Source organism: Citrus sinensis, chromosome 6, assembly GCF_022201045.2.
Source record: "Citrus sinensis cultivar Valencia sweet orange chromosome 6, DVS_A1.0, whole genome shotgun sequence".
Taxonomy (NCBI): Eukaryota; Viridiplantae; Streptophyta; class Magnoliopsida; order Sapindales; family Rutaceae; genus Citrus; species Citrus sinensis.
The window spans coordinates 4134995-4154987 of record NC_068561.1 but is presented as its reverse complement, the minus strand read 5'-3'; the positions used below and the strand labels follow the sequence as shown (position 1 = coordinate 4154987).

Below are 19993 nucleotides of genomic sequence, written 5' to 3'. Positions count from 1 at the left end.
TATATTCATTCGCATCACAATATTTGATAAGGAGAGATAAGTAAACAATAACATTATTTGATACAAACTAAAAGGCAAATGAAAGTGCATGCTGAAGAGTATTAGATAAAGTCATGATACAATGAGCTCTCAGGATTCCCAAGTTGCATCCATAAAGTGACAGAGGTGGCCAATGAATTACAACTATATTTGAAAAAGCAAAACAAAATTTTTACTCTGAAAAGTTTCTTCCTTATTCTACTCTTCCTGATGAAAAATGAATCAAAATTGTAAGCTACGCTCCTGTTGCTTTTTCTTCTCCTTTGAGAAACATGGATTTATTATTTTCATCCATGTATAAACTGAATTTATGCCGTGATGAGCAAAAGCCATCATAAATCAGCAAAGTTATTTAAAATAAAATCGACATCCGGGGACAGTATAGCACGCTTGTTAAGCTCCCCAGCAACGCAAAAATGCTTCTCTGCAGTATTAATGACGACAACATCCTGTGCAAACATACAATCCATTCCTGGTGTAACCTGCACCCATGCAAAACATTGATTTACATTATACATCCAGCAGCATCTCAAAGTTATTGTATGGTGTCATTAATTTCTGCATGTGACTTGATGAAACAAAAGTTCAGATTACTCAATATGAGGGGTTTGTAAGAAAAAGCTTCATGTGCTAATACTATGTATTTCCATGTGCATTCCTTGAGTCACTATGAAGTTTACTCACATTATAAACAGTTTCACCAAGCTTTAGCTTGACAGCACCACTTCTGTATACTAGCAATTTACCCATAAAGGCTCCTGGTAATTCACTCAAACTACTCGTCTTCTCCTTAGCAGTGGCACCCTCATGCTTACTCGAGCTTTCAGTTACCTGTCGCTCATTCCCTGTTGCTGGCTGCTTTTTCAAAGGCAGTGTTGGTGGTAACTGAAGAAAAATCATGTTTGGTTCCAGATTCTCCTCCTGCCAACAAACCGTCAGAAAGAGTACAAAGAAATTATGCATGCAGGAGTACTTGAACTTGTAAGGTTAACCAACCATTAGACCAAGCTCTTCAGCTGGGTTCATGGAACTTTCATCATAATTTATGGTTTCAGAAGCCTCCCCAAATTCCTCCTCGTCAAGAAGTTCTACAAAACAAACAGTTAAGTATAGTTGTACTGTTTATTAATCCACTTCAAGTTTGTACATAGCATAATGTGAAACCTCAACTCTAGAAAAAGAAATGGCTCAAACCTAATATCCAAAATACAGATTTGAGTTTACGTAAATGGCAATGCCTATTTCAGTCCAAATGAAGTAGAATATTATCCAATATCCTATGATTATTATTCAATATCCTATTACTCTTAGGTGAATATTTTTCTTTAGAACACACCTGGACTTCCAGAATATGGTCTCCTCAGAGGAAGGGATACAGGATAATAACTGTAATAATCCTGCAATAGCAAATTAGGAAAAAAAAAAAATTTGAGTATGCTCACAGTCACGGAAATAGACAGAGATAGAAGAAGAAATCCGATAATCAGTAAGTCACATGAATTGTGAAACTAAGACATGGTTTTACCTACCCATGGTTCCTGGTATTCTTTCCCCAGCCTGGTGCCTGAGGCATGGGCACCACCTGCAGAATCATCAACAAAAGTGTAATTGCTTGAAGCGTCTCATTACCAGCTAATAAAATTGACTGTGCATTTAAGGATAGCATACCATTCACAGCAGAACCTTGACCTCTACTACTGCTACTCCCACCTTTTGGAATACCATATGATTTTATAAAAGTTGATGCACCTCCTTGACCAAATGCAATTTGTGATGGTGCAACTGCATATTTTAAACCAAAAGAAATAAAGAATTAAAAATCATTTTTTGAAGCAAATAATTCAGAGATATACATGATGTCATTCAACTGCTTTTCAATAATATATTCAACAGAACAGAAATGGTGATTGGTAACAGGTCTATAATTGAATGCCAAGATAGCCAGGCATTGTCAAATCATCAGTCGATCAAACAGATACCAAGAGAAGGCTTCATGAACAACAAACCAAAGTTTAAATTGATACTAATTTAAGATAACATCGATAAATGAATCTGGGTTATAATATATGACGCACAATAATATGGTTATAGGTACTTGCATTATAGGATCTTACATATGCTTTCAAGGGCTGAATTTGCCAAACCAATAAATACGGCTTTAGATCATGGATGCATAACCATGTCTTTAACAATGGAGTCTATTATATCATCAGACAAACTTTGCAAATCACAGCATAAAACCATCAAATATATAGGACAAGTTGGACATTTCAATGAAGACAAGTGATACTTATGTTAAATATATACTGCTGCCGTTACATTAGTACTGTTTGGACAAACACACACAGGATTACTCAGTTAATTAGCTGTCACTGTGAGACTATGCTTGCTAATTTGAAGCAGAAAAACCACAAGAGAAGATAAAACATAAGCAGCAACGGCAAGATATTTGACATGAAGCTTGGTTCTAAGAGTGAAAAATGTAGCTTGAAAAACTACGTTACCTTTTTTTTCAACTTTAGGCCTTCCCTTAAGAGCACCTTGCTAAGAAAGAAGAGAAATAAGATATGAGAACAGAAAAAAAAAAATTCGTCAAACTTGGATAAATATAATGTCCAAAAAACAAATTGACAATCACATTTGCATTGAAACGTTGCAGCAAGTCCATGGCCTGGGCAGCATCAGCATTTTCAACCATTTCACTGCAAACAAACATAAAACATGAGACGACTTAAAAAGGAAGTAAGAAGCAGAAAGGGCATATGCATTGAGTAAGTACGTTTTAACTTCAGCCTTTGGTACCCGCCGGGGGGGAGCTTTTGGTGCATACTTGATCTGCATAAGCTCAAGCCAATTCATCAGAAAATATATGTGCACAAAATAATGTATCATCAAATCATCAGTTGAATGATTTTCACATTGGCCCACTTCACTAAATACATTAAATTTTATATTTTCATCCAATTTGTACATCAAAAATTTATTCAAAAGTAATAATAATGATCTGTAAATGTAGCTCACGTATGAAAACAAACCTTTCTGGTGGCATTCGAAGTGCTCTTAGGAGGTTCTGGCTCCATTAGAATCAACAGAAATCTTCAAATAAACGAAGAAAACATTAAAAATAAAAGATATTAGAAAGTTACACCTGCATTTTGTTTCTACCAAATATGACATCTTTTTCTTTTTTTTTTTCTTTTACTCTAAACTTGAGTCTCAATCTTTTTATTTTGATAATGTAAATCATCAGCACATTATAAATACATTCAAAATATTGTTAGAAAATAAAAAAAAGGAATTTAAACTAACCGTGAAATCTGAGATTATTTTTCAGATGGGTCTCTCGCGCCAGGGATTATCGACGGCGGCTAGTTTGGTCGGCGGCAGTCCGGTCGGGTTCTAGATCTAGGCTTCAAGGTCCCGGGAAGCTACCAAATTTGACATTTATATACCCTTGGGTATGCCGTGTGAACTTTTCTTAGAGTTCAGCTATCCGCACCCCCTAATAATTCTCATAACACCCTACCATTGTATTTACAATTTTAACCTTAATTAAAATTACATAAAGACGAGTGTGATTAATTGTTTCTCTTTTCGGCAGCCCCTTACACCATTTTTTGCCCTAATTTCTTTCATTAGAAGTAAAGTCCTTGTGATTTAATAAGTTTTTCGAAGTTTAACAAGGTTCAAAGTTCTAAACTAATTCAACACTCTATATTAGGGATGATAAAAATTTCCACGGGGACAGGTACCTTCGGGGATTTTCCCCATTCGGGAAGGGTATGAGGATAATTTCATATCCAATTTCTTATTCGGGGAAGGGACCTGAAAATTTTTTTACCCAATTTCTTATTCGGGGAGGGGACGGGGATGAGGTGGAATCCTCATCCCCTACCCATTTCCCCATTTTAATTTTTAATTTAATTTTTATTTTTTAAAATTACTAGTAAATAAATAATAAAATTTGAATTATAAAATTATAAGTATTGGTAAAAATAAAAAATATCAAAATATTTATATTATTAAACTTTTAGGCCTAATTAACTAATTAAAGTCCTAAATTTTTATTTAGGACATTAAAAAAACCGGATAGATTCTATTATCCCAAAACTTTTGTTTTAATTTTAATATTCATTAAATATTTTAAATTTAAATCTATTTTTTATTTATCTTAAATCTATTTTTTATTTATTTTTAGATATTATAATTGTCCACAGCAAATCACAATTTTAATATCTAATCTAATCTAATATTTATTCTTGATTTATTTCGACTTAACTATTGTGCTGTAAAGAGAATAGTCCACATTTATAAAGTGCTCACGCCACCATTGAAAAGTTAATTTTGAATCTAAATTTGATTTTATTTGTAACAATTTTGTATTAGACTATTAATTTGTTCATGATAATTTGTATCCCTTGCATGCTGTTTTACTTACTAATTTAATGTATGTGACTTTTGTAATGGATATTAATGTAAGATATATTTCGAACTTTACTTTTATTTGAATTTTTTTATTTTAATATGATTAACTCAAAATCGAAAACAAACAAAATGTATTAGTTATTTGAAGATCCCCTGTTCTTATTCGGGGAGGGAATGAGGATTCTCTTAAATAATTTTGACGGGGATGGGGAGGGGACGGGGACATACGTAAAATATCAAGGATGGGTACGGGGAGATTGGTCCTCTCCCCTCCCCTCCCCATTGCCATCCCTACTCTATATAGAGAAAGACTAATTTTACAATAAACATATCTGCTATTATTTCAAATTAAGGAATTAATTAAAAGAAAAAAGTACAGATTTCAATGTATTACAAGATAAAATATATTACATTTAAATACATAATTTTATGTTTTTTTAACTCATCCCTTAATTTTATAAGGAAGAGATTCCCTTATTGAATCAGCAGCTTCTTAAAACTATGCTATTTTGACACTAATTTTCATCCATTATATCTAAACGAGATGTATGGCCAAGATTTGATGAGATTCAATTAAGTTTTAGATTAATATTAATTTCTCTCTCAATTATTATTGTCTCTCCTCTAGCCTTTTTGGCTTCCATTTTTTCTTATTAATAATATTTCTGTTTTCCTCGCTCCAGTGGACTCAAAATTACTCTAAGAAACAATTAATCACCGCGTTTTTGCTAGAAAATTAGGATATATATATTTTTTAAAATAAAGGGAGGTTCCACTGTATTGCTTTAATATGATCAATGTCTAAAGTTCAATTGTTTGCTTCTACGTAAGAATAAGTGGAATGGGTGTACATCTAGAAGAAGAAGCTTGCGTAGAAATCAACTTCAATCAGAGAAAAAAAAAAAAAACACATGGAAAACAAAAAAATTAACGGTTTTAATTTGAAAAGAAATTTAGTGGTTTTAATTTTGGAAAAAGAGAGTGAAGTCGGGTCTCGGATCCATGGAGAGAGAGAGAAAAACATTTAAATCTTCGACACTAAATTCATTCGATCTCAACTTTTGATAAGTTGTTGATCTAATAATTAAAAAAATTGTGTAATTTTAAGAGATTATTGATTTGTTTCTATTTTCGTCTCTCTCTCTCTCTATACACACACACTACGTTTTGTTTGAGAAAAAATGGGAAGTCAACAAAAAGATGCCACATGTCTTTGAGAGTAAAAAATAAAGTGTAGTACTAGGTGTAAAGAAGCACGAGATAAAGACGAGAGAATTTTGTCCTCTCTCTCTCTCTACCTGCTCACTCTCTCTCTCTACCATTTTCTTCTTTATTTCGCTCGTCTTTCTCTCGTACTTTTCTTCACCGAGCATTTTCCAAAAATAAACGAATATCAAGCGGAATTGGCCTATCCTAGAATGCCGGAGACTAGGGTGATGCTAACAAAGAATGCAGTGACGGTAATATTATTCTAGTGGTGAGGGCAAAGTAGAAAGGAAATTGATTTATGAATGGTCACGGGAGAGGCTGTTGTCACCAAAAAGGAATATTGTCTCCTTAATTAAAGAAAAGGAACTAATGAGTAACCAATTCGCCAAAAGGAGGCAACAAGGACTTGCCACATCCATAACAGTAAAAATGGCTCACTTAGAGGTGGCTGGACCACCCTGCCACATCCTTACATGTGTACGAGTGGACAAAATATATGAATTAACAATCAAACTCACTCTCCAAGCAAGCACACATGAATTGCAGAAATCATGATAAGGACAACAATGTCGTTACCTAGGGAGGGAAGCTACTAGCTAATAGGATATCCCATGGTGACAGGAAGACCTCAGGGGCAGTTTATATATAAATACTCAAGTTTTGTCTCTCTAACTAAGCAACACTCACACACAAAAAAGGGGACAAGGCTCGTTTTCAAATCTTGAGCTCATTATATTATTGAGGGTTGGCAAACCCTTGACAACTGAATAAACCAAAGACGAACTTTACATGAATGTTGGAGTGTGGTCGCTGGTAACCAGTAACTCTACCTTTAACCTTTGTATTTTCTATTTTTTGCAGAGTAAATAAGCTTCCAAACATCATCTCAGTCTTGATTCTCACTACATTCATCAAACCTACCATCTTTATCCTCTAAATTTCATCAGAGATCTAAACAGACAATGCACCCTTAATCACACCAGGCATCAAACCCCAAAGTTATAAAAAAATAGATTGATGGTTGTTTATAAAACTAAATCTTATAAAAATGTCAAATTTAATCACTTCTCGACTGCATTTTCCTTTTTTTTTTAAAATAATTTTAACACTAAAAATAAAATGGATAATTAAAATTTTATTATAAGAACTTAAATATTAAAAATGATTTTTAAGAGGAGCTACAGTGTCATTTATGCCAAATGAATAACTAGGCAACCAAAATCCAAAATAATAAGTAACATTCTACTTCTATGGAAAGCAAAGTTCATATTTCAGCACATCCTTTTGGTATTTTCCTTATTTAGTTGCTTGCTTTCTTTCACTTACTCCTTTCTCCAAATCAAACTCACTTCTTTCTCTTTCCATATCTTATAATAACCAAACCACATTATTCTTCCATATTCCTTTTCTATTTTTCTCCTCTCATCTTCATGGCTGCTGCTTTCTCTTTTACAACAATACTATTGCTGCTGCTCTCTCTTCTACAACGAATAATTCATGGACATGGCTGTGACTTCTATCAAGGAAATTGGGTTTATGATTCATCATATACTCTTTATACCACATCAAAAGACTGCCCATTTATTGAGAAAGAATTTGATTGCCAAAGGAATGGTAGGCCAGACAATGAGTATCTTAAATATACATGGCAACCCACTGGCTGCAACTTGCCAAGGTAACCTAGCTTGCTACTCTTCATTTCCTTAATTTCTATAGTATATAACAAACTCTTTTAATTTCTTTATTTCTTTTTTATTATCAATCATAATGTTTTGATTACGGCTTGGCTACCGTACATTATATAAACATAACTGTATTGCTATGGTCACTTATCTATGTTACATTTTTCAATAATTCCATCATGTTTTGCGAACGATGAGTTATCTATAACTAGATTAATCATAATTAATGTTAAATTATATTTCTTTAGTACTTGTTTGGCATAAGTGTTTATCTCATAAGCTCTTTTCATATTTTTGTCGTTGTTTATTAGAGGTTGATTTTTTTTCAATGTTAAAATGTCTAAAAGATTCTTTGCTTATTTGACAATCTTATTTCATTCATTTCATTATATAATTTTAAAAAAAATTACATTTTTACAATTTTTAATAAGAGCTCTCACTGACAACCAAACAATTATTATTATTATTATTTTATAAAAACTCTACTTATAAAAGCTCTATTAACAAAAACTCTACTTAAATAATTTTTATTTGAAAAGTTATACCAAACGAATGTTAAGTTTTATATTAGTGGTGGTAGGGAATAAATATTACTATCTAATTGTTTAGTTTATTTGTAAGACGAAAATTAAGAAACTCAAAAGAAAAGGAGAAATAGATGTTTTCGTTTCTAGAATCTCATTATAAATGGCTATTACAACTCAAATAAATTAACCTCCAACACTCGGAGAACTAATTCAATTTTAATAAGAAATTTCAAAAATAAGAACGAATAAGAATTAAAATGCTTTAATTTCATCAATTATATTTGTTGTTGAAGCCTTAGCCCTAATCAGTGATAGATTTAGGTTATGTTTGGAATTGAGGTACTGTAACTTTTAAACTATACTTGTTATGGAAAAAAAAAGCTGTAACTCTAGAACAAAAATTAATAGTATATAGTAAATATAAAATTTAAATAATAATTTTGACAAAATTATTAAAGATATAATAGATTTTCTATTATACAAGTGAAAAATCATATTAACATATCTTCCAAGTTACAGCAGTTAGTGTTTATCAAACACTTTAGTGCTGTAAATAAAAAGGTACAATTGTCCAACCTCTATTCCAAACGCACCTTTAGTTACATAATGATCGATACATTTTTATAAAGTTTAAATAGAAAGTTCTACATTTGCCTCTTTACTTTTGGCGCATGAATTATTTGATTTTGGCATATATGGAGGTGTCCACGAGAAAAATAAAATAAAAACAAAACAAAATCCCCATGACTTTTCTATCATTTTAATTTGGTAATATGTTCATCAGTTTATACACATATAAAATCTTGATTTGTACTAATGAATTGTTTCAATTATAGTTTAGAAGAATTGTTGTTTTGGGGAACTATTATTTTTCTTTACATCTTGCATATCCATTAATTCCTTTTTTTGTTTCCCCTGATCAATGTTTAGTGTTCGGCTTTCTTATCCACTAATTAGCACAATTTCATTATTTTTCTTGTGATGTATTTCATAACTCCTTAGTGTAGACATATTTTGAATATAACTGTAGACATATTTTAAATGAACTGATACCCCCCTTTTAGTCTGAACTTACCTAGCTTTTAATGTATGGTCAATATTTACCTCTTTATATTTCTGTTATTTATTTATTGCCAATAATAAACTTATCTTTGTTAAGATAAAAACTCGTGCCAGGAAAGACTTATGATCACATTGACAAAAACATTATACATATTTTGTTTTCACGGCATTGTTCTTAATCCTTTATGTTTATAAAATATTTAATTTTGAGAGAATCATGTTGATTGTAGTTAAATGAAAAAAAAAACAATATAATGCGTGCACGGTGAGTTCTGAAGGGCCCCAAATTTAAAAGCAATTGCTCAACTTCTTACTATAAAGCCAATGCTGTTGTTATGTTGCTGCTTTCGTGCAATTTGATCTCAAATAGCCGTCTGTTTTTTTTTTATTTTAATTTTATTACAATGAATTGATGCGTATAATCCAAAGTCTAGCCAAATTTCTTAAATTAGTTATGTGATGATGTATGCTGGGATCTCCTTCAAATTAAATATTTAGAAAAAAAAAATCAACTTTCATAACACACATGAGATCAGCAAAAAATTGATAAATGATCATGACTTTTCTAATGCACTACCATTTATTTTCACTTATGCACACCGATTTTTGTAGTAACTTTACTTATCTTCCCTTATTCCCTCCTTTTTTGAAATCTTTATATTTATTTATTTTGTCACACAAGCATAATCATCTCACTTTATCGATAATTTTAGTCAAAAGTTTGTATCATTCATATACAAGTTTGATTCCAATTAATTATCTCTTAATAGTTACTTTTTTTTTCAAAAAAAAAATCTGTTTGAAAAACAGCTTAGTTTTGGATTTGATTATATGTGTAATTGATTTGTGGTTTATTTTGTTCTTGCAAAATGAATTATTATTACTATAGTTAAAACAAGAAACACACGCACGCGCATATTTTGAGTGGAGAATAATACTTTGTTGACTCTTAGAAATTGTAACAGAAAGGCTATTGAAGGGTAATTGCTTGCATGTGTTTCTTTTATATATAAATATATAAATAGAGGGGTAATTGCTTGCATGTCTTTATTTTATATATATATATATAGACAGAGAGAGAGAGAGAGAGAGAGAGAGAGAGGGCTATACAAAGCCCAAATCAATTTTTAATCTCTACCCCTTCAGTAATTGAACTTGAATAGTTAGCTAAATAACAAGCTTAAAAACCACTTAATTCAGGATAAAGATCCTCTCCTAATCTGAGCTCTCATGAGTTTTTAATGATCTTGTGCCATGTGTATTTAAGTGATAGTGTATGGATATGATTTGACTTCTTCATTTTCTTTATTTATTAACTAGCAATCACTCATGTGTATTTTTACTCATGAGAAGATCAAATCATGAGAGAATCTTAATCCCTCAATCCAACCCTTCGATGCAACTTAGTTACATATTTCAATTATGGAGACATGAAATTTTTTTGTTAAGAGTTGGGCTTTCTGTTTTTCCTTTTAATCCTAAGAGTAAACTACAAGTCCACTTACAGACGTCCACAGCAGAAAAATAACTGATCATACATTGTTAGTTCTAATAATATAAATGATATTTACTCAAATTAACATCATTGATAATTTAATGTAGGTTTAATGGTGAAGATTTCTTACAAAGATTTCGAGGGAAAAGCATCATGTTTGTAGGAGACTCACTAGGTTTAAACCAGTGGCAATCGCTCACATGCATGCTTCATAAAGCTGTGCCAAATGCTACCTACAAATTAACCAGAACTGGAGGACTTTCAACATTTATATTTCCGGTTAGATTTCTCATCACTCTCTTGTATACTGCTGATTTTCATTCAAACTAACGGATAATTAATTATAAGTGAAAAAGGAGGTTAAATCAAACTTTTTTCTTTTCTTTTTTTATATTTTGACGTCATGATATTATCGAGGTATGATGAAAACTGTAGGAGAGCAACTAATGAAAGCTAAAATCCGTAGGGCGAAAGTTTAATCTCTCTTCCAAATATGATGCTAAGTTATTGCTACAAATGGAGTGGGCGTATAGGGCCAACACTAAAGTTTACGCTCAAGTCATGTTGATGAAAAGTTTGATATGCTTTGTATAATTTATATATATATATATATTAATCATATCTTATATTTTTGCAGAGATATAACACAAAAGTAATGTTCTCTCGGAATGCATTTCTTGTTGATATTGTACAAACAAGTGCTGGAAGAGTTCTTAAACTTGGCTCTATTGAGAGTGGGAAATTGTGGGAGCAAAATGATGTATTGATCTTCAATTCATGGCACTGGTGGCTTCACACCGGAAGAAAGCAACCGTAAATTTCCTCTCACCAGCGTGTGTTTTTTGTTTTTTTAATACTACTTTTAATCATAGTTATTAATTGATTTAGCTTAGTAATAATGGCATCTATTGATATGCCTTTATTTCTTTTAAGTTATTAGCTTTTACATGTCTCAAACTCTTTGGAGATTCAAGAGTTATAACAATCGAATAATTTGACAGATATACAATGAAAAACTAGAAAAATGAGACATTATATTTGGTACGCTATATCTTTAAATTATTAAAAAATAATTTTGATTTATTTTAATTAATTTGAATAAAAACTACTTATTTTCCTTGAGCAACAATGTTGCAGGTGGGATTTCATTGAAATTGGAGATGAAATGATTAAAGACATGGATCGGCTCTTAGCTTATGAGAAAGCACTGAACACCTGGGCCAATTGGGTTGAAAACAATATTGATCCAACGAAAACTGAAGTCTTCTTCCAAGGCGTTTCACCAGATCATGCAAAGTAAGTTTGGAGTTTAATAATTAGGTTATTGTTTATATTGACAATGACATTTTCAAGTCACTCTTAGAATTTTTTTTTTTTCAATTTAGCCTTTGATAAATTTTTAATAACCAATTTTAACTCAGGAATTAAAAAAATAATAGGATAAAGATATTGTTGAATGATAAATGTGGATTGTAGAAAAAAATTGATTATCCTAGTTTAAAGGCAACTTTTATCCTTCAACGATGTGTTTTTTCTATCACTATTTAAATACCATAGATGAAATGGGGCATTATATACAAACAATAATATATACATATACCTGAAACAGTGGAGCTGACTGGGGGCAACCAAAAGCAAAGAGTTGCACAAAAGAAACAGAGCCAGTAATTGGATCCAGTTACCCAGGAGGTAAACATAAAGCAGAGATAGTATTAGAGAAAGTGATAAATAAAATGTCAAAGCTTGAGGCAGTGAATTTGCTGAATATCACCACTCTTTCCCAACTAAGAAAAGATGGGCACCCTTCATTTTACGGTATTGGTGGCCACAGTATTCCAGACTGCAGCCATTGGTGTTTGCCTGGTGTTCCTGATACTTGGAACCACTTACTTTATGCAACTATTATTCAAATATAGTTTAGCAAAAAAGAGAATGTTGGAATTAATCCAGCATCTTTATTTTAATGTTAAATTGTGTTTTGTTGCTTTGTCGTTCCAACAAGTGATACAAGAGTTATTCATATAATCCATAAATTAAGGGATCAATAATTTATCAAATAAGATTGATTTTATGCTATTAATAATTTTTGATGAAAGAGCAATATTTTCTTCTTTTTTTGGCTAAAAAAAGAAGTGATATGGGGACATTTTGAGTTTTCAACTTCATAGCTTCCTTAAGATTCAAACTCTTAAGCCCTATCAAAAAATAAAATTGCGATAGTTAAAGCAAATTACTTAGGTAGTCTCTATATTTTCAAAAAATATCCAAAACTGTTGGAATTATATAGATTTTTTAAAATACTAAATCTCACATTGGAGGAAAATGAGAGTAATTAATTTTGTATTTGATATGAAATTAGTTATGTGTTCTTATCAAATAAAAAATAAAAAAATAGTTGTGTTTGTTTTAGTTATAAATTAAAATTGAATAAGTCAAATCCACATGTGCTTTGAATTATTTAAGTTGAATTAAATTAAAATACACATGAATGACTAATTCAAATTAAATAACAAAAGTGGATAACTAATTAAAATTAAATTAGGAAAAAGAGCTATAAAAAGTTTATGTGTGTGCGTGTGAAAGACATATGAAGCCTTTGATGATATCTGCTACAACAATAAAGGAAATATTAAAATCCAAATATTTTAATACATGGTTGCACTTCTGTCTCATATTTTTCTTTTTTAATTTTTTTTTGTTTTATCGCGTTTGAAATTCGTTCACGGTAGTTGCCATTAATTTTATCCTAGAGATCAAATTGCTTTGTTTTTCCTTCTTGCACTAGGAAATTTTCCTTTGAGGTGTGGAATTTTGTCTTAATGGCAATTGCTCTTGCACACCTTGGTAAATCCTTTATCTGATGGTGGGATACAACTTCTATGCTGTAGGATGCAACTTTGTGGTTCATCGCAGCAATTTGTGGTTTTTGGGTGCAACTTAACAATTATGTTGTTATTCTCAAACCATTGTTCGTCGTCATTGTGTTTGCTAATTGGAATCATTGTTACGATTGATTTTGGAGTTTAAAAAATTAATACTAACTAATGTTTCCAACAATCTTAAGACTAAATTTACAAGTTTTGATTATAGCTTCAAATAAGGTATGCAAACCTATTGCTTATTATTATTTTTTATTTATAGAAATACTTCTAAGTTTTGGGATTTATTAAAATATATATGGTAGTAGATCCCAATCTCAATAGTATTCTATTAGCTAAGTCGATAGTAGGTTACTATAAAACTTGTAGTAAACAACTTAAATTGATTTTGAATTAGAAATTTTCATGTGTTACAATAGACATTTAAAGGAATTGTTTGAAATTTGTTTCAATAAAATTGGATATGAATCGATTTATAATGATTTTTTGACCAAGTTTCCACTGGAAATATCTAATTTTAGCAAAATACTTGAATTACGAAACTACGTTATTGTACTTAGACTTCTTCACAAATTATGAAATTTGGACCATTGTTTCCTATATATGTCTAGTATATTTCTTGAAATTTTCATGATTTTCCAACAAAAGTAATTTTTTTTTTTTTTGAAATTAGTAAGGTCAAAGCAGAAAATTGTTTGCCAGGTTTTATAAGATCTAAAGCAGAAAATTAGTACTAAGGGCTATGTAAACAATAGGATTGATAAACAATGCCATTGTCTGTCAGAAAGGGCCCTGGGATGGTATTGAAATATTCCCTACCATTATCGGTTCTAAGGATTTGTATTTGTTTATGGAACTGAATTTTAACTATATTATGAAATTTTTTGAAAATTCCTTCGATCCCTGATTTCTCTCTCATCAAACACACCCAACAGATCCTTGTATGGTCATCAATGTTCGCAATAAACCACTTAGTACCTATTAAACTTTGCACCCTTGAAGTCCCCAAATATCACTATGAACAAGAGAAAAAAGCTTAGATTCCTTATAAAACAAACTTAGATTCCGTACCTCACATTGTGGCGTCTTTGGTTGGTTTTCTCGAATCTTCGTTTCGATCTCCTAAGTTTGCGTAGAATTGCCTAGATCATAGTAAAGTTTACGCACTACATCTCATAGTTCTTTTGCAGTTGGCAAAAACGGAAAAGTCTGCCCAATATTATGTTCCATGGAGTTCACCAGACATGTCAGAAAATTCTATGTTGGAGTTGTTTTAGAGCCTGTCAAATAACTCGTCTTCTCGTTTCCTCCGGTAAGAAGCTTCACGGACTGATACTATTGTAGAAAATTGTGTCCATTCAACAATTGTTACGTAGTCTGAAGGGAACGATTATCTCCTGAACCTTGTGTTGGACCTCAGTTGTTAGACTTTGTGGTTCCTATAGGTACTTAATCATCATTTATGCCTGATATCACCTCCCAGGAAAAATTTTAAAAATATAAGAATTATTTATGGTGTAAAAAGACAAGTTACATCAGCTCAAGGAGGAAGTCATCTGGTCGCATGTTCCAGCTCGACTAGTGTTCAATGAGGAGATCATGATTAGGTCGCATTAGTTTTGTTTCGTACCTCAGATCATTGGGTTATTATTAAAAAGTATGTTCACGATTCGATTCGATGGTTAAAGCGATCATGCGTTACAACAGTAGCACATTAATTACATAAACGGACGTATTACCTTTTGCATTCAAATGATGCATTCAATTGAATAACGGTCGTGCATTGAAGATTAATTGATACTTGAATTGCCTATAAGAATAAAGAAATATCTTGAAATGAGGGTCTTTTTGGTGGTTAAAAAATATACTGAAATTACAGGTGTGTGAGATATTATTCTTTTTTCAGATAAAGACCTAATAGCTGACTTGAGAGTCGGAGGATTAACGCCAAAAACATCCAGTACCCCTGACTGTTTTCTGTTGTTGCAGATCATTAGAAGCATCAGTACAATTCAAATTCCATTACAGCAATTGAAATACAAGTGTGCAACCCAAGAGGGGGGGGGGGAGGTGAATTGTGACTCTAAAAATTATTTGATTATAAAGTAAATTATCATGCAAATCTAAAATGAATTTAATGCAATAACAATTAAATCAATTACAATATAAAAAGATAAGGGAAGAGAGATTCAAACACGAGGATTTTTACGTGATTCGACTAACATCGCCTACATCCATGCCTCAAAGCTTTCTGGGCTTGAGGATTTTACTAAGCAAGTCTCCAAGGCTTCAAATGCTTACACTTGACTTCCAAGGTATCAATGAACCTTTACACCAAGAGATTATTCTCAATCTCTTAACCCAAGTGTATCACAACACTTACAATCACTCAAAATAAAATATTACAAATTGTTTTTCTCTCATACAATATTTAAGATTGCAAATTAACGCCCAATGTGTGAATAGATAAAACAAGAATATGTTTAAAGCTCTATGAAGATTGTATTCTCGAATATAAGCTTAATGGTCGTGTTGTGATCAACTTTGTTTGAATTTGAATGAGCTTATTTATAGTTGGAGCTGAAAAACTAGCCGTTATAGATTGTCTGCTCGAAAACGGTTGGTCATTAACCATTAACGGTTAACCGTTTAGGCCGGTCAAAGTTACCGTTGGGCCAATTTTCAAATAACAGTTTGTCGTTTAGGATTACCCTTTAGCCATTAAATTCTAGAGACCTGCAAGATAAACTTCAGTTATCCGTTTACATTAATCGGTTAAATATTTGCCCGAAATGATCACTCTGGAATTTATCAGTTAGCCGTTTGTAATAAACGGTTCGCCGTTTGTTTCTAGTAACCTGTAGAACAAGTTAGCCTTATCCGTTTCAGTTAAACTTTTACCGTTTGTTTCCAGTAACAAGATGAACACAATTTTTCATTTTGGATTTTAATCGGTTAACCGCTTCAATAAACGATTCACGATTTAATTCCAGTTGCCTTCTCAGCATTTTGTGTTTTCCGTTTTTGTTAACCGATTAGAGCTTAAGCAATTCGTTACTCTCTGGATTTAATCGGTTAACAGTTAAAATCAAACAGTTCACCATTTATTTTCAGAATCATAGTGTTAGCCAGATATTGCAGAGAATCATTTTCCAATTTCAAGTTTAACAGTTATCCAACTTTTATAAATATAATTGAAATGATTATAAGGCTTTCGTTTATTAATGAATAGCTCTAACATTTTAATGAAAAACATTTAAAGTTGTTTTCATCAAAATCAATATTATGAACATATACATGTTAACAACAACAAGAGACAACAATCGATCAAGAAAAATTAGATCGTTGACAAGACAATCTGTTCACCATCATCAGCTCGACCAGATTTCGGCATCAACAAGAACAATCTCCTATAATCTGGTGAACAAACCAGATCGAGAAAACACTGGTCTTCACCTCTAATACCCTTAACAGAGTTTAGGGAAATACAAATCTTGTATTCTACATTAAGAAGTATGTTCATACAAATATACATTTATATACAAATATAAATTAGAGCGTTGACAAGGCAATCGAGTCACCATCATCAACTCGATCAGATTTCGGCATCAACATTTTAGCTCCGTCTGTGGGTAGCGAAATAAATGAAAAAAAGCTACGTCTACTGAAGTAAATTGACAAGTAAGACGAAGAAAATGAACTCAAGAGGGAATGGAGCTCGCAGGACATATTCTGGAGTTGGAGAAACTATTGTCCCTCGAGACGTGATGAATGATAAATGAATGCTTGGAACGAATGAAGAAGAAAATGGAAGCCCTTACTGGCATCCTTCAAGGGTTTAAGAAAGGGCAGTGGGGAAACGCTGAGAAATCCTAGACAGGAAACCCCAATCTCCCTGGCACAAGCGACAGGCCTGCCTCAAATGAGCAAGGTTACGATGAAGGTGTACGCCATCATAACAGCCAAGATGCTTGGATTGAGGACCAGTTGGTAGGAAATCAGGCAAGTTGGATCCAAGGAAGGAAGAGATTGTACGGGAAGGAGAATTGCGACAACACCCAAATGCTGTCAAGTAATAATGTGGTCAGGTTACAGCGCAAAATCATGATCGAGCTGTGGAGTTGGAGGGGGAAGTTCTTTAGATGGCTCAAGCGATAGACAAACTCTAGGGACGATGGAAGGCACCAAGTTGGAGGATTATGCTGGACTACGAATCACCTCTCTAGAGAAGGTTATGAAAACGGTGATCCCATGGGATTTTCGGTTCCCTGATCTCAAGTATTCGGGAACGAGTGACCCTCTAGTCCATGTGGAGAGTTTTAACGATATGACATGGGTGCATGGCTTGACACAAGCTCAGAGGTATAGGGTATTTCTATTGACTTTATACAGGTGTGCGGGAGTCGTATCGAAAACTGCCTATAGGAAATGTCAGGAGCTTCGAGTAGATGTGTAGGAAGTTTACAGGGCAATTCCACGAGGTGGTGGCTCTAGAAGACGACATGATGAAATTGTTAGCAGTCAAACAAAGAGAAAACGAGAACCTTAGGGAGTTTATAAACAGATATCATCGAGCAGTTCTAGACCTCAGGGCCTTCAATCATCCGCAAGCATTGAAGGGGCTTAAAGAGGGAGTAAAGATTGGGTATCTTTAGAACAATTTGAGAAATCCAACCATACAGTTGTATTTTACCGCTTATGAGTAGGAGAAAAGAGACGTTGAGATTGAGGAGGAAAAAACGGCTAGGTTGAGGGTTAAACAACTCGAGAATTTGAGGAAAAATGAAAAGAAGGTCCAATCAGCATAAGGGAAAGTGAACAATTCTCCCAAAAAATATTGTTATGGAACTTTTCTTTGTTAATGTAAGGAAGAATAAATAGTTCTAGTTAGGGAACTTTTCCTCCTTATTAACATAAGGAAAAGTGAACTTTTCCAGAAGAATATTCTAGGGAACTTTTTATCCATGTTGACCTAGGGTAGTTTTTCCTCTTTATTAGTCTAGAGATTTTTTTTTTTAGCATAGAGAAAAGTGAAGTTTTCTCGACGAATATTATGAGGGAACTTTTCCTTTTTATTGGTGGCCTAAAGGAGTGTATCCTCCTTATTCGCACCAAAACAAAAAAAAAAGAATTATTTTCTGACGAAATATGGTGATGAAACTTTTTCACCTTATTAGTGTTAGAAAAAAGTGAACTATTTTGAAAAAGTATTATTGGAGACTTTTCCTCCTTATTGGCCTAGGGAATTTTTTTTCCTTCTTCTTAGTATAGTAAAAAGTGAGCTATTCTAAAGGAATATTATTATAGAATGTTTTGTTCTTATTGGCCTAGGGAAAGTTTTCTTCTATGTTGGCCTATAGAATTTTTTTCTTCTCTTTCTTAGAGTAGTGAAAAGTGGACTACTTAAAAGGAGTATTATTGGGGAACTTGTCCTCTTTGTTGGTCTAAGGAAGTTTTTCCTCCTTGTTAGTGTAAAAAAAATGAATTATTTGGAAAAATATTAATAGGAAACTTTTCATCTTTGTCAATATGAGGAAAATTAAACTATTATGAAGGAATATTGTTGCGAAAATTTTTTTCCCTTGTTGGCTTAGGGAATTTTTTCTTCCTTATTAGCATAGGGAAAAGTATGTATTCTGGTGAAATATTATTATGAAACTTTTTCTCTTTGTTGGCCTAGATAATTTTTGTCCTCGTCATTTGGTTAAAGAAAAGTGAAATTATCTCCGAATAAATATTAATGGAACTTTTCCTCTTTATCAGTGTAAGGATAAAGTGAACTATTTCAGAAGAATGTTATTAGAGAATTTTTCTCAACTATTCTCCTAACTAATGTCTCAAGAGAATTTGAGTTGGTTTTGAATCGACGAAATCAATTTCACTAAACTGTCTATTTGAACTGGAGTTCTAAGAGCAAATGTGAGTCATTCTTCTGATCGATAAAATCGACTCTACTAAACCTTTCCTCTCAAATTCTTATGACGAAATCTACTTTTGCCTTGACATAGGAGTAAATGTGAGGTAAATAATTGATTCCACTAAACTTTTCCTCTTAACTGAATTTTTGGTATAAATATGTTTTTCCCTTAACATAGGAGGGAATATTAATTGTTTTTAAACTTTTCTCTTAAATTGAAGTTCCAAGATAAATTTACTCTACCCTGGACATAAAAGAGAACTTTTTTTGTTCTTTGAACTTTCCCTTATACTGCAGTTCTAGTGGGAACTGAGAATTTCTCAAGGCAATTTGATCGGTTTTAAAATGGATTTTGAGATTTTTGCAAGCGTATATGACAATGTATAAGATGATCAAGAGTGCTTATGAAACAGTAATGAATATGGATTCTCGTGAGATGCATAGATATAAATATTTATGTATACGAATGCTCATTAGTGCAGTGCATGAGTCTTTTGAGACTACGGAATTTTTTTACATTTTGTGATTAATCACTTGAGTATATGAGTTGTACATTATTAATTAGATCAATATTTTGAAAAGTTGAAATTATTCATAAAGTCATAATAGCTAAAACAGAATGTTCCTCATCTATAAGCCGCCAATCTAAATAAGAATTTAGATTAGTTTGGAATGTATTTTAGCTTTTTCCTAGGGGCCTGCTATCATGGCATAATTTGTTGTGAAAGCCACCTGGAAATTTTTTCTAGATGTCTCCT

General features: G+C 32.3%; 2 protein-coding genes across 2 annotated transcripts; one reads left to right on the top strand and one right to left on the bottom strand.

Annotated features, from left to right (window-relative positions):
• Positions 1 to 68: 68 nt before the first annotated feature.
• On the bottom strand, positions 69 to 3512 carry LOC102622464 (uncharacterized). Its single transcript, XM_006480362.4, has 11 exons — positions 3349 to 3512; positions 3075 to 3135; positions 2819 to 2874; positions 2678 to 2741; positions 2544 to 2583; positions 1708 to 1821; positions 1569 to 1621; positions 1376 to 1436; positions 1036 to 1127; positions 724 to 960; positions 69 to 521 (listed from the first exon to the last, which is right to left on the bottom strand). The coding sequence occupies exons 2-11, from the start codon at positions 3117 to 3119 to the stop codon at positions 372 to 374; spliced, it is 912 nt and encodes a 303-aa protein (XP_006480425.1). The 5' UTR covers positions 3120 to 3135; positions 3349 to 3512; the 3' UTR covers positions 69 to 371.
• Positions 3513 to 7057: 3545 nt separating this feature from the next.
• Positions 7058 to 12355, top strand: LOC102625359 (protein trichome birefringence-like 43). Its single transcript, XM_006480451.3, has 5 exons — positions 7058 to 7348; positions 10547 to 10718; positions 11077 to 11252; positions 11577 to 11735; positions 12049 to 12355. The coding sequence occupies exons 1-5, from the start codon at positions 7104 to 7106 to the stop codon at positions 12353 to 12355; spliced, it is 1059 nt and encodes a 352-aa protein (XP_006480514.1). The 5' UTR covers positions 7058 to 7103.
• The last annotated feature ends 7638 nt before the right edge of the window (positions 12356 to 19993 follow it).